At 38.2% G+C, this 26446-nt stretch overlaps 1 protein-coding gene across 2 annotated transcripts; it reads right to left on the reverse strand.

The window, feature by feature from the left end:
• Positions 1-1665: 1665 nt before the first annotated feature.
• On the reverse strand, positions 1666-26185 carry LOC115417152 (kinesin-like protein KIF23). 2 transcript variants are annotated; one of them, XM_030131159.1, is made up of 23 exons: positions 26134-26185; positions 23617-23683; positions 22607-22735; positions 22365-22470; positions 21977-22113; positions 21769-21881; positions 21489-21659; positions 21151-21192; positions 19996-20108; positions 16839-16960; positions 16641-16743; positions 16468-16547; positions 15361-15480; positions 15106-15265; positions 14829-14990; positions 14362-14528; positions 14065-14238; positions 11403-11594; positions 7426-7659; positions 7142-7230; positions 4811-4871; positions 4651-4691; positions 1666-2359 (listed from the first exon to the last, which is right to left on the reverse strand). In XM_030131159.1, the coding sequence occupies exons 1-23, from the start codon at positions 26145-26147 to the stop codon at positions 2344-2346; spliced, it is 2613 nt and encodes an 870-aa protein (XP_029987019.1). In that variant the 5' UTR covers positions 26148-26185; the 3' UTR covers positions 1666-2343. The 2 variants fall into 2 exon arrangements, with proteins under 2 accessions (XP_029987019.1, XP_029987020.1); XM_030131160.1 differs by lacking the exon at positions 21151-21192.
• Positions 26186-26446: the final 261 nt, after the last annotated feature.

A 26446-nucleotide genomic window follows, 5' to 3' on the forward strand; every position in this document is an offset into this window, starting at 1 on the left:
GCCCATCATACATCAGTGTGTAACTCCAGTGTGTGTAACACTACTCTCATTACAGATATTGTGTAATGGTGGTAGAAAGCCTTGTCTGTGTATTACTACTAGTACTAGTTAATTAGTGCATTTAAAAGGATGAATAAATCCACTATAATAACAAAAAAATAGAACACTGTAGAAGTACAAATAAGATAGTATTGTAGTTCATTGGTTATCATGATAAGAAGATACTATCATATTTATTGATCATTGTATTTGGAGTAAATATTTAAAGTGCATGTAAATCTTATAGTTTATATTAAAAACAGCTGATTATGTAAATCTGTGTGTGAGGTGATTAAAAAAGTGTATGTGAATGGTTTGTGTGGATGTTTAGTGTTATTGTAAAAAATATACAGAGGAAAATGTGTGTTAAAGAAAAGGAAGCGGATCGAGTTTGATTATTAGTTTGTAAAAAGGGGGCGGAGTCAATAAGTTATACTCCTGCCCACTCCTTTAAAGGGGGTGGAGTCTATAAGTTCTACTTCTGCACACTCCTTTAAAGGGGGTGGAGTCTATAAGTTCTACTTCTGCACACTCTTGTTCCAGTGCAGAAAAATTGTATTTATTTGACCATGTTGTATGATTCTGTTATCTGATGATTCTATGAGCTCGAAATAAAACTACTACAACTATTACAACAACTACAACTACTACCACTACTACTGCTACTACTACAACTACGACTACTATTATAACAACTACTACTACTGTTACCACTACTAGTACTACTGCAACTACTGCTATTACAACTACTACTACTACTACAGTAACTACTACTACTGCTACCACTACTAGTACTACTGCTACTACTGCTACAACTACTATTACAACCACTACTATTACTGCTGCTGCTACTACTACTATTACAACTACAACTACTACTATTACTACTACAACTACTACTACTGCTACCACTGCTAGTACTACTGCTACTACTACTACAACAACTACAACTACTACCACTACTATTACTTCTACAACTACTACTACGACTACTACTAAATACATATAATAATAATGACGGATTAGATTTCTATAGCACTTCTCAATGCACCCAAAGTGGTTGACATTATGGATCCATTCTTCATTCACTGTCACATTCTCCCTCTGGTGGTGGTAAACTACACCTGTATCCACTACTGTCCTGGGGGGGGGGGGGGGGGGGCAGACTGATGGGAGTGTGGCTGACAGTTCACATCAAACAGCCCCTCCCACCACCACTGAACACTCATCTGCATGCACACACCAGTGTGACACTGGAGACAAGGAGGGTGAAGTGCCTTGCCCAAGGACAAAACAGCACACGAGTGGGACAGCGGGATTCAAACCGCCAACCCTTCAGTTATTGGACCTGCTCTACCTCCCGAACCACTACAATTAACTTTTTAGTGTGAAGCCTGCTTAGTTTTTTTTTCTTTGGCATTTCACACCAGGTTAGCACTAGAACCAACAGGCTATAATGTGGAAGAAAAAAACAATAACTAAAAAAAAAAAAAAAATCATAAAAATGTCTGACAAAGATAAACATATATTGTGGCTCTGACATACATTTTTTATTTATTTCAGCCAAAATTTCATTGGGTAATAACATTCATTAAGTTTTTAAAGCCCGCCCAAGTTAAAAAGTTTAGAACTCATCCCATAACTTCATTATGAATATATTTTGGATGAAAATAGCTCATGAAGTCAAGTGTGAAATAAAGAATCAGACTTTTTGTTTGAATTTATTTAATCTGAAAAAGAACAGGCTGTACATCTAACTTGTTCCAACACCAGACAGTTAGCTCTTAAAGGCCACTACTGAACAGCTTTATATTTACACTCTGTTCTACACAAGCTAATTCTTGCTCAAACAAATGGATTGTGTTTTTTGTAATTACTTCATATAATGACCAGTAAATGAATAACATCTGATTGAAAAACCAAGCAACAGAATTTTTTGTTTTTTAAATACAGCATTTTCTAAAAGTACTATTGTTCTGATCTTTGGATGGTGATGAAAGGCAGTGAAAAGCTTTGGATTCAAATATGCCCATATCTACTTCTGGTAGTAAAAAGGAAAAAAAAAAAAAAAAAAATTCAAAAATTACAACTGAAACATTCAACACTGTATTATCAGTGTTGTTTTGCCTGTGAATGAATTATAATTACACTAATGATTTACACATATTTAAAAACATTACACAAAAATGCTCAAATGGTCAAAAAGATGCATAGTTTACATCGTGTTCCCTTCATTGTTCCGAAACACAAGAAAAATCTTCTGTTTTTAGAAAAAAGAAAAAAAGGACTTCAGTGTGCCGCCGTTTAAAACTTCCTGCGTCTGGAAAAAAAAAAAAGAACAAATTAAAATTATTTCAGTTTCAGAAAGTGGATTTAGCAGACTTTTGATCCTGAGAGTAGGAAGACTGGGTTTTCCATTTCAGACTGAGGTAAAACAGTCAGTTACCGTGGCAACAGACTCTGAAGCGAACCTCTTCATTTGTGGTTTTCTTTAAACCTAAGTTTGGTATCTGACATATCGCTTCATTTCTTCAGCTTTATTTTGTATCCCTTTTAAAGATATTAGTTTCACACTTGTGCTTTTATTACACAATTTATCACCATTACAAAGTGTCAGTATGTGATTTTTTTGTGTATAATTTAGCAAAATGCCATAATCATTAGGGGTGTTAGAAAATATCAGTTCTGCAGTATATCGCGATATTTCATCTCACGATACTGTATCAATATTAAAAAGTACTGTATCGATATTTTTAGGTATTTATTCAGATGCAGATATGGCGGAGGTTCATTTTTGTTTGTCTTTATATTTTATATCTTATTTATTATTATTTAACACTGTTTTATTAAATAATGGTTATTTGAAGCATCCTAAAAGCACTTTTTTTCAAATAAAATGTGTTTAGTATTTGTGCAGATTTCTGCTATAATTCAATCCTTCCAGGAAATAATCATTTTTAAAAAAGAAACAAACAAATTGCCTTTTTAACAGTATCATAATACAGTCTACTCTCGTTATACTGCCAACTTCCGTTCACGGCCAAATTGGCGGTATAGCGAAAATGGCGTTACAACGGGTTGCGTCCATAATGTGCATGTCTTTACTATATGATGTCTATGCTGCCTCCGTTAACCCGTTCTAATTGCGTTTCTAAATAAATCTTGATTCTGTTATGTTGTAAGGCAGGGATCGGCAACCTTTAACACTCAAAGAGCCATTTCGACCCGGTTTCCACGGAAAAGACAACACTGGGAGCCGCACCTCGGAGGTGCCACGGCGGCGCACCTTGGAGGTGCCGCGCCGCGCCGCTGGCGGTATAGCGGACGGGAAATCAATGGTATAAGTGTTGTTTGTGCATGGAACTGGGCTGGCGGATGGCGATAAGCGGAAATGGCGGTATAACGGCGAGCGGTTTAACGAGAGTAGACTGTATATCGTATCGTCATCCTAGTATTGTGATTTGTATTGCACTGCCAGATTCTTGCTGATCCACAGCCCTAATAATCATGTTTCAGTCTATTGTAATTTAAGAGATGTGAGTGGAAATAAGACTCCTGCACCTTCTGTGGACTGTTTACAGACTGAAGAAAATCAGCACAGATGTATAATCACAGGTAGGAGCTCAAATATGTGACAGATTTAATAAGTGATGGCTCTTTAGATTCACAGCATTATATATACACCGTATGCATGTATACTATATGAAAATTAGTGAAATCATTTCCTATCTGTATGTGGTTTGGGGGGCTCTATATAATTTATTGTTGTTACCTCCACCAGCAGGTATTGTGATCACTTTGCTTTGTGTGTTTGTTAGCAACTTTAGGGGAAAACTATTCCACCCATCTTTCCCAAATTGTACCCACAGATAGGCCTAGGCCCTGGGACCAACCCATTCAATTTTGGGCCAAGTAGGCCAAAGTTCAAGGTCACAACATCTACAATTTTCCTATCTGTCATCATTGAGCAATTTTCCAAAATTCATCAAAAATTCAAAACGACTCCGTTTAGCCTCCAATTGGATCCACCTGTAGCTTAGAACAATACCTTGTATCTGGCACAAAACTGTCCACATCCACTGTGGAATGTGGACATTTCCATTTAACATTGAAAACCCCATTTACCACACATTTAAAATTAGAACTCAACAAATATTGATTGGAATCTAATATAATTTGACATACACATGACTGGTACCAAGCTTCAGCTTTTTCTGCTGTACGGAACAACCTGGAAACTGTTGAATTTAAACAGAAATAGTCGATCCACACATGCACGGGGTGCTTGGCGGAGGTTTGCGTCCTCTGAACACTTGTTTTCTTTGTGCTAATGCTGAAGTTACGACTGAATAACTATAGCAGCCACGCATTTATATTCAAATAAGAAAATCCATGATAAACAATGACTAAATGGCCGATTGGACATTTGCTTCTTGATTTTTTTTCCCCATTCACTCAGCGCATGCTTAACTCACAATGAACAAATTGAACTGACTGTTATGGAACCAAAAACTCAGTCAACCTAGAGTTCAGAGTGCGTTCAACCTGCTCTGTAAAGACCCCTGGTGAACAGTACACACACACACACACACACACTGGCAGTTTGCTTACTTTTGATACACATTGGCTGAACTTGAGCTCGGTACTGGAGCCTGTTGAGGACAAGATTGAAAACTGCAATTAACTGCACATATATAATGAAATGATCCAGTTCCAAAGAAAAACATTTGTACAAACAAATGATACAGATTACAATACTTGAAAAGTTTACCATATTTTCTACATCCTCATTAGTCGCTGGTCCTTCTGTAGATCCCGATCGCCTCTTTCGACTGGAAAAAAAAGGAGCCTTTTTGAATATAATGGACACAAAGATCTGTAGTTTCACCGTTTCAAAACCCCCCTTTTGTCACTTCACTGTCCTAGAGAGCATTTCATGTTAAAACACATTTCACTCTTTGTTTTACAGAGTGTGTGTCAAGACTTTCTGCAAGAACCACACATGTATTACTAGGGATGGGAATCGATAAGAATTTAACGATTCCGATTCAATTATCGATTTTGCTTATCGATCCAATTCCTTATGGATTCTCTTTGGGTGAGGGAATAAAAGAGTACAAACGGGTGTGTTTGCATTAACTGTCTTTTATATTTCCATCTGCACAGAAAATACAACATATACAGTATGTACAAATAATAACAGATGACACTGGACCCGGTTTGGGGGGTGGGGTGGGGGGGTACAGTGACAAACTACAGAGTCTTTACTAATTCCTCTATTGTCACATTTCCACTACATGGAACTGGTTCAACTCGGCCCGTCTCCCGTTGTTGTGCACCTCATTTCCTTTCCTCTACCTTCAGAAACTTGTATTTGAGGGGGTACGACGTTTGTTGAACGCACCGGAACCGGAACTGGGCCCAGATGACGGCCTGGTGTTCACTCTGCCGCTACATTCACAAGCGTCACAAAGTAGTGAATCAAATGAATCCCATGCTGTGGATGAATGTTTGAGCAGACTGGAGGGATTCCACCCTTTAGAAGAAATGGAAGCTTTGACAGTAGACAACTAGACCTGGTGTCGTCTGTTTAGACCGTTTCTGCCTCAACACCATGTTGGCTACGTTCTGACCAAAACAATGCAGCATACACGTGACGTCATCGTGCATGCGCAACGAAGGCAGAATCATTAAGCAGAATCGTTAAGCAGGCAGGCAAACGATTCTAAGGAATCAAGCAACTGGGATCCAGTTCTTGAAAAAAACAAAAAAACAAACAAAAAAAAAACGGTTCTCGATTCCCATCCCTATGTATTATACAGGTACATCTCAAAAAATTAGAATATCATGAAAAAGTTCAATATTTTTTGCCACTCATTTCAGAAAGTGAAACCTACATATTATATTGACTCTTTAGAGTGAAATATTTCAAGCCTTATTTCTTGAAATTTTGATGATTATGGCTTACAGAGGATGAAAACCCAAAATTCAGTGTCTCAGAAAATTTGAATATTGCATAAAATCAGTGAAAAAAACTAATATTTTAAACAGAAGTGTCAGGCTTCTGTAAAGTCTGTTCATTTGTCTGAACTCAGTACTTGGTTGGTTCTGCTTTGACATGAATTACTGCATCAATGCTCCATCAGTCCCAGTAACACCATGGTCATTGAACCAGCTTTGGTTCCTTTGGCAGTGTGGGCAGGTGACAACACCAGCAGAAAACACACTGGACCAACACCAGCACTGACAGTGTAAACTTCACACTGGACTTCAGTGTGGATTCTGTTCCTCTCCACTCGTCCTCCAGACTCTGGGACCTGGATTTACAAATGACATGGAAAATGGACTTTGATCTGAAGAGAGGACTGTGGACGGTCCACAGTCAGCGCTGGTGTTGGTCCAGTGTGTTTTCTGCTGGTGTTGGTCCAGTGTGTTTTCTGCTGGTGTTGGTCCAGTGTGTTTTCTGAAATCCACAGCCCACACCTCCATCTACCAGGACATTTCAGAACACTTCCTGCTTCCTTCTGCTGACTTTAAACTTTATGCAGATGCTGATTTCATTTTCCAGCAGGACTTGTCACCTGCCCACACTGCCAAAGGAACCAAAGCTGGTTCAATGACCATGGTGTTCCTGGGACTGATGGAGCATTGATGCAGTAATTCATGTCAAAGCAGAACCAACCAAGTACTGAGTTCAGACAAATGAACAGACTTTACAGAAGCCTGACATTTCTGTTTAAAATATTTGTTTTTTTCACTGATTTTATGCAATATTCTAATTTTCTTAGACACTGAATTTTGGGTTTTCATTCTCTGTAAGCCATAAACATCAAAATTTCAAGAAATAAGGCTTGAAATATTTCACTCTATGTCTAATGAGTCGATATAATATATGGGTTTCACTTTCTGAAATAAGCGACAAAAAATATTGAACTTTTTCATGATATTCTAATTTTTTGAGATGTACCTGTACTTACTACACATTATTAAGGTGTTCCAAATATTTTTTATGGACAGAGCATCTTACAGAAAATGTAGCATCATAATAATAGTGTTAATAAAAATGAAGACGCATGACTCTTCATTCCTCAAAATGCTGTACCTTGGGGCTGTTGGGTTCTCTTGTTTCAGCGTCTCAATGTCTGTAAACTGAACGGCTTGTCCACCGCCCCTTGTTTTAAAAACATCACCCTAAGAAAAACACACAAAAAAAACAAAACCAAAATCACAAATGTCAATCACAAATGACCAATCCAATATAAAGTGACCATTCCCACTGAAACTTAAAAGCAAAGTGCAGGTTAGATCCTAACGTTTAATCCAGTCATAGACAGGCCACAAATAAGATCATCAAAAGTTCCAACAGAAGTGATTAAGTCCTTTTACCTTGATTAACTTGGTTTCGATCTCCCCGTCTGAGGCCAGCTCTTGATGTCTAAGCACATATTTGTGGCATTTAGACAGAGCTTTCTCGTTGGGGGTCGACACCTTGATTGCATTGGGGAGGATTGGCTGCATGACAGTGTCTAGGTCCAAATTAGTGGATGGTTTGTGGTCTACCCATTTCTCCCCACCACAAGAGTGTGACCGCCTGTGCGTCGGACGAACTGGTGGCGCTGCCTAATTATTCCAGTGCAAGAAACACAAACCAGGAAATTAATCACAGTGACACCAGTGAGGTCTGATAGGGTTAGCGTAAGAATGATTACAGGTCACAGGCATGTATTGAAAATAAATGTAGTACTGGAAGTTGTAGCAAGCCAGGGACTATCCTATGGTATGTATATATATTTTTTTTATCCCAAATTTTGAATATAGCAAAATAATGTCTAGTATTGTAGCATTCCACATATACACCTATAAATAATATTCTGTTCTTCCAGTAACACATTTCCCCCCCCCCACATTACAGTGCGTTAGACACCTAGAGTGTTAATGAAAATTAACATGAAAAGCAATGGAAATCAAGGGATGAAATAAGTGAACAAATCCAAAATCCATGCAAAGCAGTAACAGAACTGTTTTTAGGAGCAGATGTTGCACACACGTTATAGACAGTTTTTTTTTTTACCATCCCATTTCAAATGACCACAAAAACAGATGAGTCTTGGATCATGACATGGTCTAAATCCCCTATTACAGTGGCTCCCAACCTTTTTTTGGCTTGTGACCCCATTTTAACATCACAAATTTCTGGCGACCCCAGACATTCAAAACAGAGACATTTTTGGGCTAAAATTAATTTGTTGTTGATCATGTAATAGTTTGCTATACTATGTTGCAAATAAACGTTAATTTTAGACGACATTTAGTCTATATAATGTATATTATTATGGACGGAGGCAGTAAATCCAGGTGTAGATTACTGCACAAAGTGAGAATTTTATTTTCCTTAGTCAGGATATGTACAGTCAGTCCAGCTTGGATTTACAAGGCTGACAATTAATACTGAACAAACAAGAACTGAAATTATGAATTATGAAAGAGCTGCAGCATCTGAAACTGACCACAATGAACATCTGACAGATAAACAGAACAACAGTGCTGCAGTTTCACAGTTTGTCATGTCTTTTAGGTATTGTGACTGTCTCTCTCAACTCACCATATATTTCCTATTAGTAGCTAATTTTTATTTTATTTTTTATTTTTATCAATTACCAGAAATTCCAGGCAACCCCAAGGTTGAAAAACACTGCCCTATTAGCTGTGTAATTTAATATAGCAGAAGGAGGTCATAAAACTAGGACCAATGGCCCTGTAGCTTACCGGCACTTCCTATCTCTTATAATGGGGAAATTTTTCAAAGTCGCACCAAATCCAGAATCAGAGCCGGATCCAAATAATTTCACTAACTTTTGTTGACATCATCATAAAGAAGCTGTATACCAAGTTTGAAGTCAATTGGAATTGTAGTTTCACAGAAGAAGACAATTGAAATTTTTGTAACGGACGACGACAGACGATGACGCCGGAGGCCGTATGACGACAATAGCTTACAGCCTATTGGCCGGTAAGTTAAAAACAATTATAGTCCCTTTTTGTCCTGTGGGAAGTGAAAGGAGCTGGTACTTTGAAAAAAAAATATGAATATAGTATTTGGGTAGTTATTCGATTACATCTTAAACATTAACGCAAATGTAGATGAGATGTGGGAAGAGGTAAAACCTAGAAATGAAAAGAACTTAAAGCTGCGTATGACTTTCATCACCAATTTTTCATCAAATCTGTAAAACCCAGGTCATAGCCTAAGTAGCACGAATCCAGAAGTATTTCCCTGATTACACACCTGAATCTCTTCCCTCACGGTCAACAGTTTAGAAGTGTACTCCACCATAAACAATCCATTTGTTCACAAACAGAGCCAGTGGATCACTAGGACATTTTCAGAAACTTGTCACAGCGTGCATTGTGGGAAGCAGAGCTCCACACAGCTGCATTATGGCCACAACAGCAACAAACACAGAAATGGCTTCATTGCCTCTTGCTACTGCAGCTGCGTGGAGCTCCACTTCCCACAATGCACGTCGTGACAAGTTTCCGAAAATGCCCGAGTGACCTACTGGCTCTGTAAACAAATGGGTTGTTTATGGTGGAGTACACTTCGAAAGTGTTCACTGTGAGTGAAGAGATTCAGGTGAGTAATCAGGGAAAGACGTATGGATTTGTGATACTTAGGCTATGACTTGGGTTTTACAGATTTGATGAAAAACCGGTGATGAAAGTCATACGCACCTATACTGCATCATCAATAGGGGTGTAAGAAAATATCAGTTCTGCAATATATCACAATATTTTATTTCACAATACTGTATCGATATTAAAAAGTACTGTATGGATATTTTTAGATATTTATTCAAATGCAGATATTGTGGAGGTTCATTTTAGTTTTTTGTTTTTCTTTTTTGTTTATATTTTGTTTATATTTTTCTTTTTTGTTTACATTTTATTTATTATTATTTAACACTCTTTTATTAAGTTATGTTAGTTCCTTTGTTGGGATTGCACAAAAATAATGTTGACGTTAGTTCTGAACTAATAGAATATGAACGTTTGAACAGGATCTTAAACTGTAATGTCTGTAAAACAGAATTTCAGTTTGAACACAGGAACATTTTGTGACATAGCATTAGATCCTGTTGGGATCAAATAAAAATGTGTTTAGTATTTGTGCAGATTTCTGGTGTAAGTCAATTCTTCAAGGAAATAATCATTTAAGAAACAAAAATTGAATTTTTAACAGTATCATGATCTATCATGATATATTGTATCGTGATCCTACTACTGTGATTTGTATCGTATTGCCAGATTCTTGCCAATACACAGCCCTCATCATCAATGGCCCTCAGTCATAACAAAGCTTGTGAAGAGTTTGCATATACGCCTGGGTTGATAACCTCATATTTCCGATTACAATCATCATTTAAAGTCCTTAGTGTACGCTGTTTTATGCAGACATCTTCACAAACTTCTGTACTTTAAGTGTGAGCACACTAAACTACGGAAGAAAAAAAACTAAAAGCAGGTAGAACAAGTGAAAGAAAAGACTAAAAGCATGCTATGACTATTTATAGTATAACTCAAAAGACTTAAGCTTCAAGCACAGTAGATTTACCAGCAAGTCAGATCTATGTTTTATGTTGGAGTCTAATGTCTCTTGATGCAGAAACTCTACAGGTGCAATTCTAAATAAACACATAACTACACAAATATTCTAGCCAAAGTTCTACTAAAGCAATGTTTACAACTACAGCATGGCAGAAAACACTATACATACTTCTTCTAATATTTCGATCCTAACACACACACACACACACACTAACCCTTGTGCCTGGCTCTAGGTCTAGTCCACGGACCAGACTTGTGGCTGGGGTCTCAGTGGCTGGGGCCCAGCGCTGGCCCCTCCTGCGACCCACACTGCTGGTGCCCCTGCATGGGGCAGGAGTCCGGCTCCTGTGCTGGGGAGTCCCAACATTCCTAGCTTGACTGCTTGACTCTACAAGGAACCTCTGCTCCCACCCAGAGATGCAAGAGGCCACGGAGGGACAAGGTGGAGAAAAGAAGGTGGAGGAGGAAGAAGAGGAGGAAGAAGGGGAGGAGGAGGGGAGTGGATCCTGAATGGCCCTAGCATTTGCTTGATTGTGGCGTGAAGGGGTTTGGCTCAATCCTGAAATATATATGGACCCAAAGCAATGATTGTGAATGTTAGGGAAGTTTTCAGATTATCACAAACAAATAACAGCATATTATACAAAAGCTGATTCATGTCCCAGTGTTAGTAACATGCAAAAATGTCCAGGCAAAACAGTAGTTTGATTAGAGGGTGATGAAGTCCACACTGATTAAAGGGGAGGGGTGTAACTCACTGGTGATGGGGAGGCAGATCTCTTCTGGCCCATGTTGCGGTCTCGGTCTCTCTCCCTGGACGGTCTCTGCGGACGCTCAGCAGAACAGCTGCTGTTGCTCTCCGTCACTATGGCCTTGAGCTGCTTCAACTTTTCATCTTTCACCCACAGCTTATTCTGCATTTCTAATTGTTTGGCATTCACTCGCCTCTCCTAATTAGAACAACAAAAAAACAGAAAAATAAAAAAATAGAACTTACTATCAACCCCCCCCCCCCCCCAAAAAAAAAAAAAAACAACCAAAAACCAAAAACAAAACACATACCAAATTTACCTTTACAGCTCAACAATTTGTGATCATGTTTAAATAAACTCCCCAAAAGTTAATAAATCATATTTACATCATGACATGAACATGTGAGATTAACAGTTTACAACAGACTGGATCATCAGATGAAGACCTGCAAGGTTAAGTAGAATGAAGGCTGAAAGAATGAGTCAGATATATGTTTAACAAAGACTTTGTAGTGAAAAGAGCAGCACTTCAGCTGTTTGAAACTGTTCTGAAATAGAAGAGACATGTTACCCAAGACAGACACAATGTAAAATATCCCAAACAGCTGTAGCATTCAGAGGAAAAGAAAAGGGAACAGGAGAAATTAATTTTAATAAATAGTAATAATAAACAGCTATAGTGATATCTATAAACTAATATTCTATGCATCTGTTAGGGTTTCATGTTAAGTTTGTTAAATAAAAGCATTTTAAGTTACATTTGCTTATCCAGTGTACATATGCTGTTCAAGTTCACAGTACAAGTTTGCAGAGTTCTAAGCAGGAAGATATAGGATCTGTATAGTTTAAACACAAACTTAAAAATATTAGTATATCTAGATTAGATTAGGTAGAACTGTATTGATCCCTTTGGCGGAGCCCTCTGGAAATTAAGGTTCCAGTAGCAGCACAACACCAAATATACATATATAAGAACTAGAAAATAAAAATATAACACTTATAATATCCCTTGGCCAAACATACTGTAAGATTCTGTTGAAAATTACTGCCCTATAATTTAGATTAGATTGTAAAACTTAATACATACACATTTATATTTGAAAGTACTTGGATATTATAACTGCACAAGGCCATTTCACCTTGAAAAAACAGGTCAAGGTAACTGATTTTCAGTATTCTTCTGCTCCATGCCAAGATGCATCCACAGTATAAATTTGGTGCAGATCTCTCAAACCATTCTTCAGATGATGCAATGATGTCATTGAATGGACAGACGACAAAACGATTACAACACCCCTTTGGCCAGAAGTTGGCCGAGGTGTGAAAAGGAATACAAAATGATAACAATAACTATAAAAACAATAGAGAAAAAAAAACAGCCAATCACACATTAGAAGAACTCGTAGTAAAAAATTATAATTTACAAGTTATATGATCATTACAAATAGGGATGGAAATCAATAAGAATTTAATGATTCTGATTCCATTATCGATTTTGCTTATCGATCCGATTCCTTATCGATTCTCTTATCGTTTCGCATTGGGTGAAGGAATAAAAGAGTACAAACGGGTGTGTTTGCATTAACTGTTTTTTATATTTGCATCTCTGCACAGAAAATATACCATATACTGTATGTACAAACAATAATACCAGATGACGCCGGGCCCGGTTTGGGGGGGGGTACAGCAAAAGTGAAACTACAGACTCTTTACTAATTCCTCTATTGTGGCATTTCCACTACATCAAACCTCATTTCCTTTTCCCTACCTTCAGAAACTTGTATTTTAGGGGGTACGATGTTTGTTGCCCGCATCGGAACCGGGCCCAGCGTTCACTCTGCCGCTACATTCACACGCGTCATTAAGTAGTGAATCAAATACATGAAATTCCTTTAAATGATTCACATGCTGTGGACAAATGTTTGAGCAGATTGGAGGGATTCCACATTTTAGAAGAAATGGAAGCTTTGACAGTGTTACAAGTGACCCTGGTGTCGTCTTTTTAGACCGTTTCTGCCTCAACACCATGTTGGCTACGTTCTGACCAAAACAATGCAGCATACGCATGACGTCATCGCGCATGCGCCATGAAGGCGGAATCGATAAGCAGAATCGTTAAGCAGGCAGGCAAACGATTCCAAGGAATCGAGCTACTGGGATCCGGTTCTCAAAAAGAACCGGTTCTCGATTCCCATCCTTAATCACAAAACTGAACAATGTGATTGCACATCACAGCTCTTATTCATATCACACAGGCTTCATTTTTCATTACATTGAATTTTTTATATTGACTTCAAACCTGTTTTTATAATGTCTGCAGCAGCTTCAATGGCACTGTGAGCCAATGTCTAGACCAGGGGTCACCAACCCTGGTCCTCGAGGGCTACTATCCTGCATGTTTCAGATGTATCCCTCTTCCAACACACCTGATTCAAATGATAAGCCAATCATCAAGCTCTGCAGAAGCTTGATAATGACCGTCAGGTGTGCTGGAAGAGGGATACATCTAAAACATGCAGGGTAGTAGCCCTCGAGGACCAGGGTTGGTGACCCCTGGTCTAGACCCTATGCCAAATACAAAAGTAAGTTACTGGGAAGCTTGTATGGCTAATAAAAACTACCTAAAGCATATATTGATAGAATCAACATGAAATATTCTTCTACTCACACACTCCTTCTCCCACTTGAGTTTCGTGTCAGTGACCATGCCCTGCATGCGCTGCTCCATGCGCCTCCTCTCTGAAAGCTCCTTCTGGAGCCTTTGTTCCCGAGTCTCCAGCTCCAACTGAAGTGAGCGTTTGTCCTGCTCATACATGTCAGTTGTCTTCTGAAGGATGTCAATCTGAAGAAGATGACGACTCTTTAACTTCATTTTCCCTCATTTAGGGAGGAGAGGTTACATGTTCTTACTTTAATATGCCTGTTTTACAATATTTTACACAAAGTGTAGAAGTTGCTGATGTACCTTATACTCCAGTGTTTTAGACTTTTTCTCCAGTCGGTCTATCTCACTTCTCTGATTGAGGATGACTTTGTCTTTCTCACTTATTTTGCTTTGCTGATTCTGGATGAATGTCTCCCTTGTACCGATCTGACTGTCAAACTGCTGAAGCTTGGACCTTAGCATATTGGCTGTAACAGAAACACATCAGTATAAGTATGTGAACTGTCTATTTTCAAACTTTATTTCAAAAGTTGCTGCAGAGCTCTACATGGAGAATGGGAGTGGGATCTAATGATTTTAACATCTTACTAAAAGGCTGTAGTTAAAGAAATGAGTGAGAGGTGGAGGCTTAAACAAAGAAAATAAAAAAGAAAAAAAAACAATCCCTTCCCTTCAAGCCATAGTGACACGGAGTTTTGGTATTCAATCATATGGCATTACTGAAAAATTTGATTAGACTAAATCAACTTGAGACTTGACACATGTACCAGTTTGGTTGAACTGCTCTGTTATCATCTGCCGGATATGATGTCTTCTTTCCAGAACCTCAATGAGGTTAGGCAGCGTTTGATCATCTGCTGGGTCAACAAGTTCACAACGAGGGATGGGTGGAAGACTTTCAATGAGCTGGTTTAGCAGACCTGGGTCTTCTACGGTAAGAATCAGAGTATATAGAACATGCAGAGTTACTGACATGGCATTAAAACAATGGCTCCATGACAGAAATGAGGCTTTAAGATAGCACCTGGTGGGTACATTGATTACCGGCATTATTGGAGTTTCCTCGCTCTTCCAAGCGACGTGACAGTTCATCCCTGAAGGCCTGGTTTCTGTGTCTACGTCCTGCAGCGAGGGCACAGATCGGCCGGTCAACTGGACGCGCCACCTCTACCTCCTGGGCCATTTCTGCAAAGCGCATCACCAGCTGCAGCACAAACACACACACACTACGTTTCCATTCTCTGCTGTCAAAGTAAACAAAGTCTGATGAAGGTTTCATTAACAAAGTCAATGACTTACCGAGGATTCTTCATAATCATCAGCCTTTGGATTGACACACACAATCATCCTGACTTTTCCCTCCCCATCAAAGTAGTTTTTGAACAGATGCGTCACCTTTGAGTCCCTGTATGGGACCATCTAGAAGAACAACGTATCTGTCAGACTGTACCGGCTGGAGAAGCCACTTATCAATATGTTATAGAAGGTAAAAACAATTTAAGATTATTTAATTGCATTAAAATACACTGAACAAAAATATAAATGCACCACTTTTGTTTTTGCTCCCATTTTTCATGAGCTGAACTCAAAGATCTAAAACTTTTTCTATGTACACAAAAGGCCTATTTCTCTCAAATATTGTTCATAAATTTGTCTAAATCTGTGTTAGTGAGCACTTCTCCTTTGTCCTTTGCTGAGATAATCCATCCACCTCACAGCTGTGGCATATCAAGATGCTGATTAGACAGCAGGATTATTGCACAGGTGTGACTTAGGCTGGCCACAATAAAAGGCCACTCTAAAATGTGCACTTTTACTGTATTGGGTGGTCCAGGGGGGTCAGAAAACCAGTCAGTATTTGGTGTGACCACCATTTTCCTCGCACAGTCTTCTTCATGAATTCTCTGAAACAGCTTTGGAGATGGCTTATGGCAGAGAAATGAACATTCAATTCACAGGCAAAAGCTCTGGTGGAGATTCCTGAAGTCAGCATGCCAATTGCATATTCCCTCAAAACTTGTGACGTCTGTGGTATTGTGCTGTGTGATAAAACTGCACATGTTGGAGTGGCCTTTTATTGTGGCCAGCCTAAGGCACACCTGTGCAAAAATCATGCTGTCTAATCAGCATCTTGATATGCCACACCTGTGAGGTGGATGGATTATCTCAGCAAAGAAGTGTTCACTAACACAAATTTAGACAGATTTGTGAACAATATTTGAGAGAAATAAACCTTGTGTGTACACAGAAAAAGTTTTAGATCTTTGAGTTCAGCTCATGAAAAATGGGAGCAAAAACAAAAGTGGTGCGTTTATATTTTTGTTCAGTGTATTTTAATGCATTTTACTTAAAAAAAAAAAAAAAGATCATATAGTTATGTTATGACCACACAATAAAAACTCCAACCTTATTTGTTCCATACATCTGGTTCTCACGCAGGACCTCTATACAGGTGCGCAGTGTCATCAAAGACTGGTTAATGTTACCTGTAAATAAGACATTTGACATCAGCACATTATTAAAAGATGAAACGCCTCTGTTGACTTTAGAGAGAACCCCACAGTCACAGATGTACCAACCTGCTTCACGGAGTCTGCTTCCCTCTGCTCTGGTTCTGCTGGTGCGTTCGCTGCCTGCCAGGTCAACTAGACACAGCTGGCTCACAGTCACCTGGTTTTTGTCCTGCAAGTCAGCAATGAAGTATAAGCATCACAACACTGAAATCATTCAAGAGACAACTTCTTGTCACAGTGTGTTTGGCATGTGTTACATCACACCTGCAGAATGTGGTCCCCATCAGCATCGAGTGGAGCCTGAGCCAACTTCACAGTGAACACACTGTGTGAGCGGCTGGATTCACGGTTCAGCTGAGTATTGGCAATCCTTCTTTTCTTTTGTCCTGACAAGGGCACAAAAAGATAACATTTCAATCTAAGAAATGCAGCAACTATAAAATGGCCAAATACAAAGAAAGCCTTTTAAAACAAGACTGGAGGTTGATGTGCAACTGTTGCATGTGACGGGTGCTATAGGTCATGAAACACAGCTCATCTGCACTGTGGATGGCAGCTGTTTTATTTGTTTTTTGTGCCTAGAGGAACCTCACACAGGGTTCCTACAGGTTTCGACAAGGTAAATTTAAGACCTTTTTAAGGCTACTTAGCACACAATTTAATGCCCATTTCACAGCCTATTTCATGGCCATACTGGCAAAAATGTGACTCCTAGAATTTAGGAAAATGTATATATTTACTCCAACGCCCAGAGTCATTTCTCATCAGGGGCAGCAAAGTTAGCCATAATTAGTTCCTAACTTCAGTATAAATTTTCGGGTTGGAAGCGAATCGACTAACGTTACTTTCTTTGCAGCTTGGACACTTACCAGACACATTTAAACACAATACAGCCAACAAGTTTATTACAACATAAACTAAGACCTACCATATCAAATTTAATACCTTTTAAAGACTTTTTAAAGGGATTAAATACAGATTTGTAAATTCAAGACTTTTAAGACCCCAGAGGAGCGATGATCAGTCTGAGATGGGGGACTGTGGACATGCGTTAAGCATCACTGAGTAGAGAATCATATAGAAAATAGAAGAGAAAGTAATTTATTCATGTGAGAGGTCAAGAAGTTCACAACAATAATACATACAGAATGACTGATTATAGTCAAAGTGACATCAGACATTGTTGCGGCGAACTGCCCATCACCCCGCTTTTCCCCTGCTTAACACAGGTGGAATTAATTGACAATCAGGTGCACACGCAACTGGACCCCTTTAAATGACGGTCGCTTCATTTGTTCATGTATGCACCTTGAGATGAGAGGACGCCATGGCAGGAATGCAAGCTTGAGATCGCTGTAAATATGACACGGACTCATGACTAAGCTCTGTGCAGAAGCGGGTGTTCACTTAAACCCTGAAGAGACAGCCGATAAGCTTCAAAGCACTACTGATCATGAGCTGTTGGAGATTGTGTCCTGTGCTATCTGTTGCTGCCTGTTGCTCTGTCGCTGTTGCGCTAATGCTGCCTTCACGGACACTCAGATTTTTGTATGGAGTTTTATATGTGCACTTTATTGATGATTTTTTTTTTTTATACATGGGTTAAAGTGTTAATAGTCAATCCATTAATTTAATAAGTAAGAATGGAGAGTTAAAATTGAGTTCTAAACTAAATGTTTAATTGGATTTCTTTAAATGGATAAAATGGTCATTTATAATCCTATTAATTCATGTGGTAAAAAAAAAAATCCTAAAATTTGCATAATTTAATTTGCATAAATGAAGCTATTGGTAAATATCTTGGGTTTGGTAAAGTTGTTCTACTGTGAAATACTTATCAGTCTTTTCCAGTCTGTACTAAAACTTAAATGTGAATACAACGTTTAACATGTATGTGTATATTACTTACACTGGGTTTGTTTGTTTTTTTTTCAAGGTTTTGTAATAGTAACTTAGTAATTTATATTAAGAATTAATTAATTTATAGTAACTGACACCTTTCACAGTTGCCTGATATGTCTAGACCAGGCATGTCCAAAGTCCGGCCCGGGGGCCAATCACGGCCCGCGGTCAGATTTTATACGGCCCACAGCTTGGGTTTTAGAATGTATTATTTATGGCCCGCTTGGACCGTTGAACAGAGTACATGAATCATAAAAGGTTCAAAATGCAGTTTCTCCTTTCACCTCATGGTGGCAGCACCACTCTTACTCTATCTGGCTCTGTGACTTTGCCGTGAACCCTTTTTGCTAATTTCTAACCATGGCGCCTGTAAATAAAAAAATGAAAGTTGACAGTGAGGGCCGCTGCTTCCAGGAGAGATGGGAATTACAATTTTTTTTCACTGAAAATCAAGGCGATTGTGTTTGCCTAATTTGTCAAGAGACTGTTGCCTTGTTTAAGGAATTCAATGTAAAGAGACACTAGCAGACAAAACATGCTAACGCATACGACAAGCTAGCAGGGAGTGAGAGTTCCGAAAAAATGAAGCAAATTCAAGCTGCTTTAAACTCAACAGTGACTCTTCATTTGAACCTCTGAGTTCAGTGAATTCACCACCAAGGCAGGCTACCAAGTTGCCAGGTTAGTTGCCTATAATTGCTGGTGTTATGTACTTGTAGATGTGACACAAAATATTACTTTCTGAATGATTTTGTGAAAGACAAGAGTAAGAGTCATATGTTTTCATCTTAAATGTTAACAGACTTTGCATTACTGAGTAATATATGAGTAATGATTACTCATATAAGTCATGTTTAAAATGAATGTGGGGTTAAGATTTTTATCAGCTTGGATGTTTAAGATACTCCATACAGTTTGTTCTATGTTATGTGACTCCAGATGTGAAAGGAAGGCAGAAATGTATTTATTTATTTTTTTTAAATTTGTTCACACCTGAGTGGCTTAGATTTGGTTATATTGCCATTTAAAAAAATGATATTGTGACAATGAAAATAAAATTGTTGTAGAACAGCGCATTTATATGTAATTTTTACTGTTTAAAAAATTTCCGAAGGGACCACTGGCCCCTGGCAATGTCCACATTATCAGATCTGGCCCTCTTTAAAAAAAGTTTGGACACCCCTGGTCTAGACTGTACAAAAATGTGTAAGAGACATGCAAAAAAAAAAAAAAAAATCCAGAGCTCTCTTTCTCTGTTGATACAAGGTTGAAGAAAATCATGTGCGTGCTTGAACTTTTCCCTTTTCTAATGAACTGAATTCAGGACACAACTGAACTGAAATCCAATGTATAGAATAGCACAAGGAAACACAGTGGATAACACATGACTGGCAGCAGTAACACACTGTTAGTGCCAACACACACACACAATGCATAGTAGTGGAGGCAACCACCACCCACTGTGATGTAGGCTCTTTGCTTTAAAATAAAAAACAATACTTGCATTATTACCACTCACCCTTCCAAAAGACTTCAAATGCCTCCTCAGTAGATTTGACCTCAACTTCCATGCACCCAGCCACGTACATGTTATGATTCTGATCCTCACGTAAAAGCTTTGATTGAGGTGGTCTGGAAAGAGTCAATGAAATGAATCAACAAACACAATGTAAGGTATAATGTGTTAGAAACTAAATGACATATTTATTGTTAGCCAGCGTCAACATTGAATAATGTAATATCAGGGTTCCCACTCTTTCCCTGAAATTATTTTCCAGGACATTTTCAGCCAGTACAGAGACGAGTTTTGTCATACTCTAATGCATTCCCCCGTACCCCTCATTGTTTGAAAGTGTTCTTTTCTACAGTTGTGACTTGCATTTACCCAGATTGTTTCTATGTTTTTTAGTCAGACATTTGATGTGTAGTCTATAGCTATAATTTATCTATGAAAAATAATTATGACAAATGTATCATAGAAAAATGCAAACATACCCACAGATCACAGCATAGCACATCATTAGCCTGACAAACTTGAGTTACAACGTTCAACTGGACAATTCCCAATTCAACTTTCTCTTCTCTCTTACTTTCTCTCCTGCACTTCCTCTAAAAATATTTGTATATTTTCAATAAATCTCTGAAAAACAATTTCCTTCGTTTCATCTCAGTTTAGGCAAACAAGGTCACAAGGCAGGGGGAGAATAAATAATTTTCCAGGATAACTTCGTTTCCAGGACATTTGACCGTTTTGGTTTTTTTTTTCCTCATTTTTCATATGTTTTCCATGACTGGAAACTTGTTAAATCATTTTCCAAGTTTTCCAGGATGTGTGGGAACCCTGAATATTTAAGGAAACATACAAACACATTCAGGGGTACAGACACATGCATACTGGGGTTTGCAGACAAGCTCGAGCCATTCAAGGACATTGCTAATCCTCTTTATACTTACAGCAACAGCAAGGAGCAAATGTGGAAAAACCATCAACAGGCAAAGACAGCCACCAAACACAAAGCCACTAAGCTATGCCGTAAACTGTATGCTATTTACAGGGTTTTGGATTAATGAGATGGAATACACTGATGATGACCTAGAAAAAAAATTAGCTACAGCCAAGTCAGGACTAAAAAAAACTAAAACGGAGTACTGTGTGTTTTTATAGTCCACATACATGAACTCATTGTTCCGTACAGGTGTGCCTCCGCCAAGCCACCTAATGAAAACAGGGTTTAAAAGTACATCTTCAACACACAACTAGAGAACAAAAACATCTGTCAGCGAATGTGCAAGTATACGGAAAACAGATACTAGTGACTGCAGATAATGCATAACGACTAGTGCAAAATAGAGTGAACATTATACGGTAGCTGTACAGGATATGTAGCTGTGTAACAGATAAACCACCTTTTATGAAAGGCAGCACAAATAACAAGGATACATGTAAACTTCAAACAAACAACAATCAACATAGTTTGGCTTCAAAAAGAGAGTGAGCTGAAATTGTCTTACTTAGGTCTGATGGGATCGAATGGAGCATCTTCAAGGAGGTCGTAAATATAGTTGTTGTAGATTTCAATGTAGGATACAAAAACACTGTAACAACAGTCGTCATCCACATTGTCACATTTACATGCCTCCTCTGGACTAATCATGTCTGCAAACTCTGGGTCAGCCTTCAACCTAACAAAGCAAAGGCATAGAGAAAAATATTCAAAATATTAAACGAACCCTTGAACCCTTTTATTCTCACAGTGCTGTTAACATAATTTGTGGAATAAGTCATCGCCACCTGGAGGACGGTGTCCTAGGCACAGACTGCTGACTGTCTCGCTTCTGTCTTTCCAGGAGAGCATCAACTTGACTCTGGATCTCCATCCCATTTTTGTCATCTGGCTTAAATACCTGATGAAATGAATGGAAAAACATGTGTCAATACCCCACTCCTGCTCAGAAAGACCATTTTTGTAGATGTACAAAATATTAGTGAAAGATCTTACAAATCTCTTAGCCTGAAAGGGGCCGATACTGTTGAAGAGTAAGTCTAAAGAACGGGGGAGGAGTCCGCCTTCTCCAGGTGAGCCGGTCATGGTGTAGGTTTTACCACTTCCAGTAACACCATATGTAAACAGCAGACCTTTTAACAAGACACAATGGTATAACCACCTTACACAGAGGGCAGCAGGACTAATAATAATTGATTCTACAGAGTAATAATCATCAGACAGTGCTGAAAACATCCTCCAAAACCTGACATAATCCATGGTTGCAATTGTACCGAATTGCTAAAAAAGATTAAATCCCTTTTTATCACTTTATCTTTCTGTGTGCAATTCTGTATTGTACACACTATAAGTCATAACTTAAAACACCTTTTGGTTTACTTACCATTTTTGCTGTGAATGAGATCTTCCACTAGAGGCCTGCCAATGTCCTCAAACAGCTCCATTTGAGTGGTATTAATACCAAATACTTTTTTAAAGGAGTACTGCATCTAAAGAAGTAGGATCACATGTTAAGGGAAATGCGTTAAAAGGGGAGAATAAATGCAAAGTCTGTTTTTATGCGTTAAGTGTCTCTATTTGATGGTCAATTTGCCTTACACAGAGCAAACAGGCCAGAATATTTACCTCCTTGAATTCTCCATTGCGATTCGCTTTAAGACCATCAGGAGCATGTAGCTGAATAGTGGAGTTACTGATCATTTCAACACAACATTCCTGATCCTCTGTCCCAAGTGGACGTATCCGACAGTATACCTTCCAAAGGAGAATTAAATATTTTAAATTCTACTGCAAGCACAGAATGTAAACATATGTCACTGAATTAAAACCCAGAGACGTGAAAGGAGTGACTTATTCACAGCTGATACCAGAGCTTTGTGTGTTTCCATTATTCTGAATAGGGATGTAACGCTATGAAAATTTCACATCATGGTTATTGTGACCAAAACTATCATGGTTATTATTATTATCACGGTATTGCTGAAATTGTGCTCAAAATGTTCAAAAAGTACTAATACACACTGAAATAATTTAACCAAGTTGTATTTTGGGAAAAAAAACAAACAAAAAAAAAAACAAATAAAATAATCGGTACAATGTACCTTCTGAGCCTATTTTGGCCGTTTTTCAGTCCTTTTGATTTTGCCTTTATATACTATATAAACAAATGTTTACTATACCCATGTTTGGTATCTGTTTTTTTTTTTTCAGCACAACTTCATCGATATCTGTCTATTTTTTTTTTCACTTTAACCTACTATAAAAACACAAAAGGACAAAAAACACACCAAAAAATATATAAAATACAATTAGAAAAATGTATATAATTTATTGCATAAATAACACAAAGATGCTTAACAAACCTTTTCAAAGACTTTAAAAGTGAATATTGGTTCCAAATATTAGATATAGAAAATTAAAATTGTGATAAATTAAAACTATACACAAATATTTGACATAAAAGCAGATCTTTACAAAGGGTTTTTCCCCTAAAAGTGTGGTAATCAAACACAGTTATCATGATAATTAGAACTTAAACGGTAACACTAACCATGTGCAATTTTACCGCGGTTTATTGATATACTGGTAATCGTTACATCCCTAATTCTGAATTAACCTAAAGAATGATTACTTACTCCAACAGGATCCTTCTCAACATTGGATCCCTTCTTTGGGCCAGGCCTCCGAGGAGTCTTGCCCTTCCTGAAAGTAACAAAGCCACACACAATCTACATCATTCACAAAGAGTGTACATCTGACTGAAGGTTTGCAGAATGATTCAGCCAGAAGAAAATCTATGTTCGTTGCACAGGTTAGGAGTTACTTTTTAAAAACAATGTTACACTGGGTTGATCCAAGTTTGACTGAACAGTAATATTTTCCAGAAAAAAGAATAGCGTGCCTTTATAGCCCTCTCTTTGTGCGCAACCAAACTGACAAATTTTGACAGGAAGAGGAGGGCTGCAAAATACTACTAGATTAAAATGATAATTTGGTTTAGCATTAATTTTAAGAGACTCGTTCCACCACATGAGCAAGAACCCAAGGCCAAAAGTACAAGAAATACGTGGGATGAACAAGCATGGAGAAATAATGTGTGATTTAGGTTTACATTTTGTATATGGGACCAACTTCACATAGACCTTGACAAACACTTCGATCTAAGCTCATGTGGGGACTCCTACAACGAAGAATGACAGCAGTCCTTGTGGTCTGTACAATGACCGGTCCCTTGTCCTGTTTATTCTTCTGTCATTCGGGTTACAAACGTGTACCTAATTTAGATCAAATTTAAGGGCATTTCTGCGAGACAGGGGTGGGAGGGGGTTGGGGTGTGTTCTACACCCCAACTTCTTTGTCCTTCTGCTTTATTCCTGCGTAACTTCACCCCACCTCATTCGGTTTAGGGCTCAGAGCGGAGGGGAGCCTACCAGAACAACTACTGTCATCTGGTGTCATTCGTTTTAGGGAGTCTTCTCATGGGTCATCACAGAGAAGAAAGAGTAAACCATAGGTCTGATCCTGACAAAAGGGTTATCATAAGGACAAACCACTGCCACATTAAATGGCATTGTTTTTTTTCTTTATCTTGTCAGGAATTGAATACCATTGTGCAACAGAAACATATAGCTAGTAGACATCTGTCTGAAGTGTAACTAATGTTAGAGTTAGTTTCCAAAGAGAATAGAAACAGAAGACAATACAAGTCAACATAAGGTCTTCAGTGTTTTTGAATTGTTGGGCTTAAATATGCCACGACAGGTTTTATTTAGGCAAAGCAAACTAAACTGCATTAAGGTGAGACATGTCTAACAACACACAGTGGCAAAAATTTCCTTAGGGGGTCACATGAGTGGCCATTTTCATCAAAAAAAAAAAAAAAAGTTGTAAGAAATGCATAGAACTGTGTTGACATAATGCTAATCCATTTGTGCACAGACTACTGATATTATTTGACAGTGGAAGCTAGATTTTCAGAAATATTGGATTTTGAATAGCACATGTATGTGAAAACTTTTGCTGGAGGACGGACGTGACATTACCCATAATGATCTGGTCAGTACCAGTACTTTATTAGGAATAAACTTATAGACTTACTATTGCTAATTCTCCTCTTATTCATAAATGTTAGTATTGTGGATCTAAAACAATAACAGCTGACACAAAAACACAAAATGTGGCAGTGGACGGATGTGACATGGTTGTTGTGGATCCCATCATACTGATGCTCGGCAGCCATGTCACCGTTTCCACAAATGATTCCTGTGCAAAAACTAGGATCAGAATTATTTATTGTATAGTTTATCATCATACTAAAGAGTAAATAACAATATAGAATTGTTATTTATTTATAAAAATGCTCATTATTAGAAAACTGTAAAAACCTGTAACAATAAAACATGTGATATGTAGTATATAATCTGGTAAGAAAAATTGGGGAATCTAAAAGAATAGAATATTTGTTTTTCAGGTAAATTCAGTTCAAATATAACTTGGCCATTTGTGACATGAAAATATAGCATTAATTGTGATGAAATTGGACATTTTTGAGCTGAAAACATAGTTCATATGACCATCAACATGTTGAACAGAACTGAAATCCTGTCCATTTGCATAACTTGCATTTAACACAAAGTTCCTTTGGGGATTCACTTATATTGATTTCTTATGCACAAATACAGAAATAAAACCTCTAAGCAAATTTTAGTCATCATACAAAGCAACCTAAACTGCGTAAAGGTGAGACATGTCTAACACACAGGTATGTGTTCGGTCAGTCTTACGCCAACGTAACAGTTACGCTCATCAACTTAGGCGTAGCGTTCGGCTACGTATCTATAAAAGGTGAACCACTGTTGTGATACACTGATATTTTAAACAAACGGAGTGATTAACGTAAGCACAGATGTACATTACGTTACAAAGCTAACTGGTGGTTTTAGAAATTGTACTGGTGTCTGTAAAATCCGTGAAGTGTCTCCTTATTGAAAAGCGGATCACTGCGACAGCAAAGCTAGCTGTCTGCACTCAGCTCATCTGCGTTAGCCAACAGTCGCCTCGTTAGCCCTACATTTAATGTCTAGGAGGCTACAGAATGTCTGTTTGTCAAATTGTCTGTTTGTGGAGTAAAAGCTAAGCTGTGTCATTCTTACCCGGGTCTCTGCATTGTCGGTACTGTTGGACTCAGCCGCGTCGATTTGAAAAATTCCCTCTTGTGAGACGTTGATATGACCGTCAACTGATTCAACCAATCACAGTGCAGCGGGGGGTTGTAGTTCCGGAAGCCCCGCCTTTTTCTTCTTCGTGTTTTACGGCAGGTGGGATCCAGTTTAATGGTGCATTACCGCCACCTTTTGCTCCGGAGTGTAAGGCAGACAATAGATAAACATTCTTTATCTCCATAATACAGTGTTTTTCAACCTTGGGGTCGGGATTCAAATGGGATCACCTGAAATTTCTGGTAAT

The sequence above is a fragment of the Sphaeramia orbicularis genome, chromosome 3, assembly GCF_902148855.1.
Source record: "Sphaeramia orbicularis chromosome 3, fSphaOr1.1, whole genome shotgun sequence".
Taxonomy (NCBI): Eukaryota; Metazoa; Chordata; class Actinopteri; order Kurtiformes; family Apogonidae; genus Sphaeramia; species Sphaeramia orbicularis.

Bases quoted from the DNA above. Each gene is read 5' to 3' on its own strand.
- LOC115417152 (XM_030131159.1), bottom strand. The intron at 15,481-16,467 runs GTTGGAGTTTTT...TTGTTCTTCTAG, and splicing joins AGATGTATGGAACAAATAAG to ATGGTCCCATACAGGGACTC. The intron at 4,872-7,141 runs GTACAGCATTTT...TTTTTTTTCCAG, and splicing joins GAGAACCCAACAGCCCCAAG to TCGAAAGAGGCGATCGGGAT.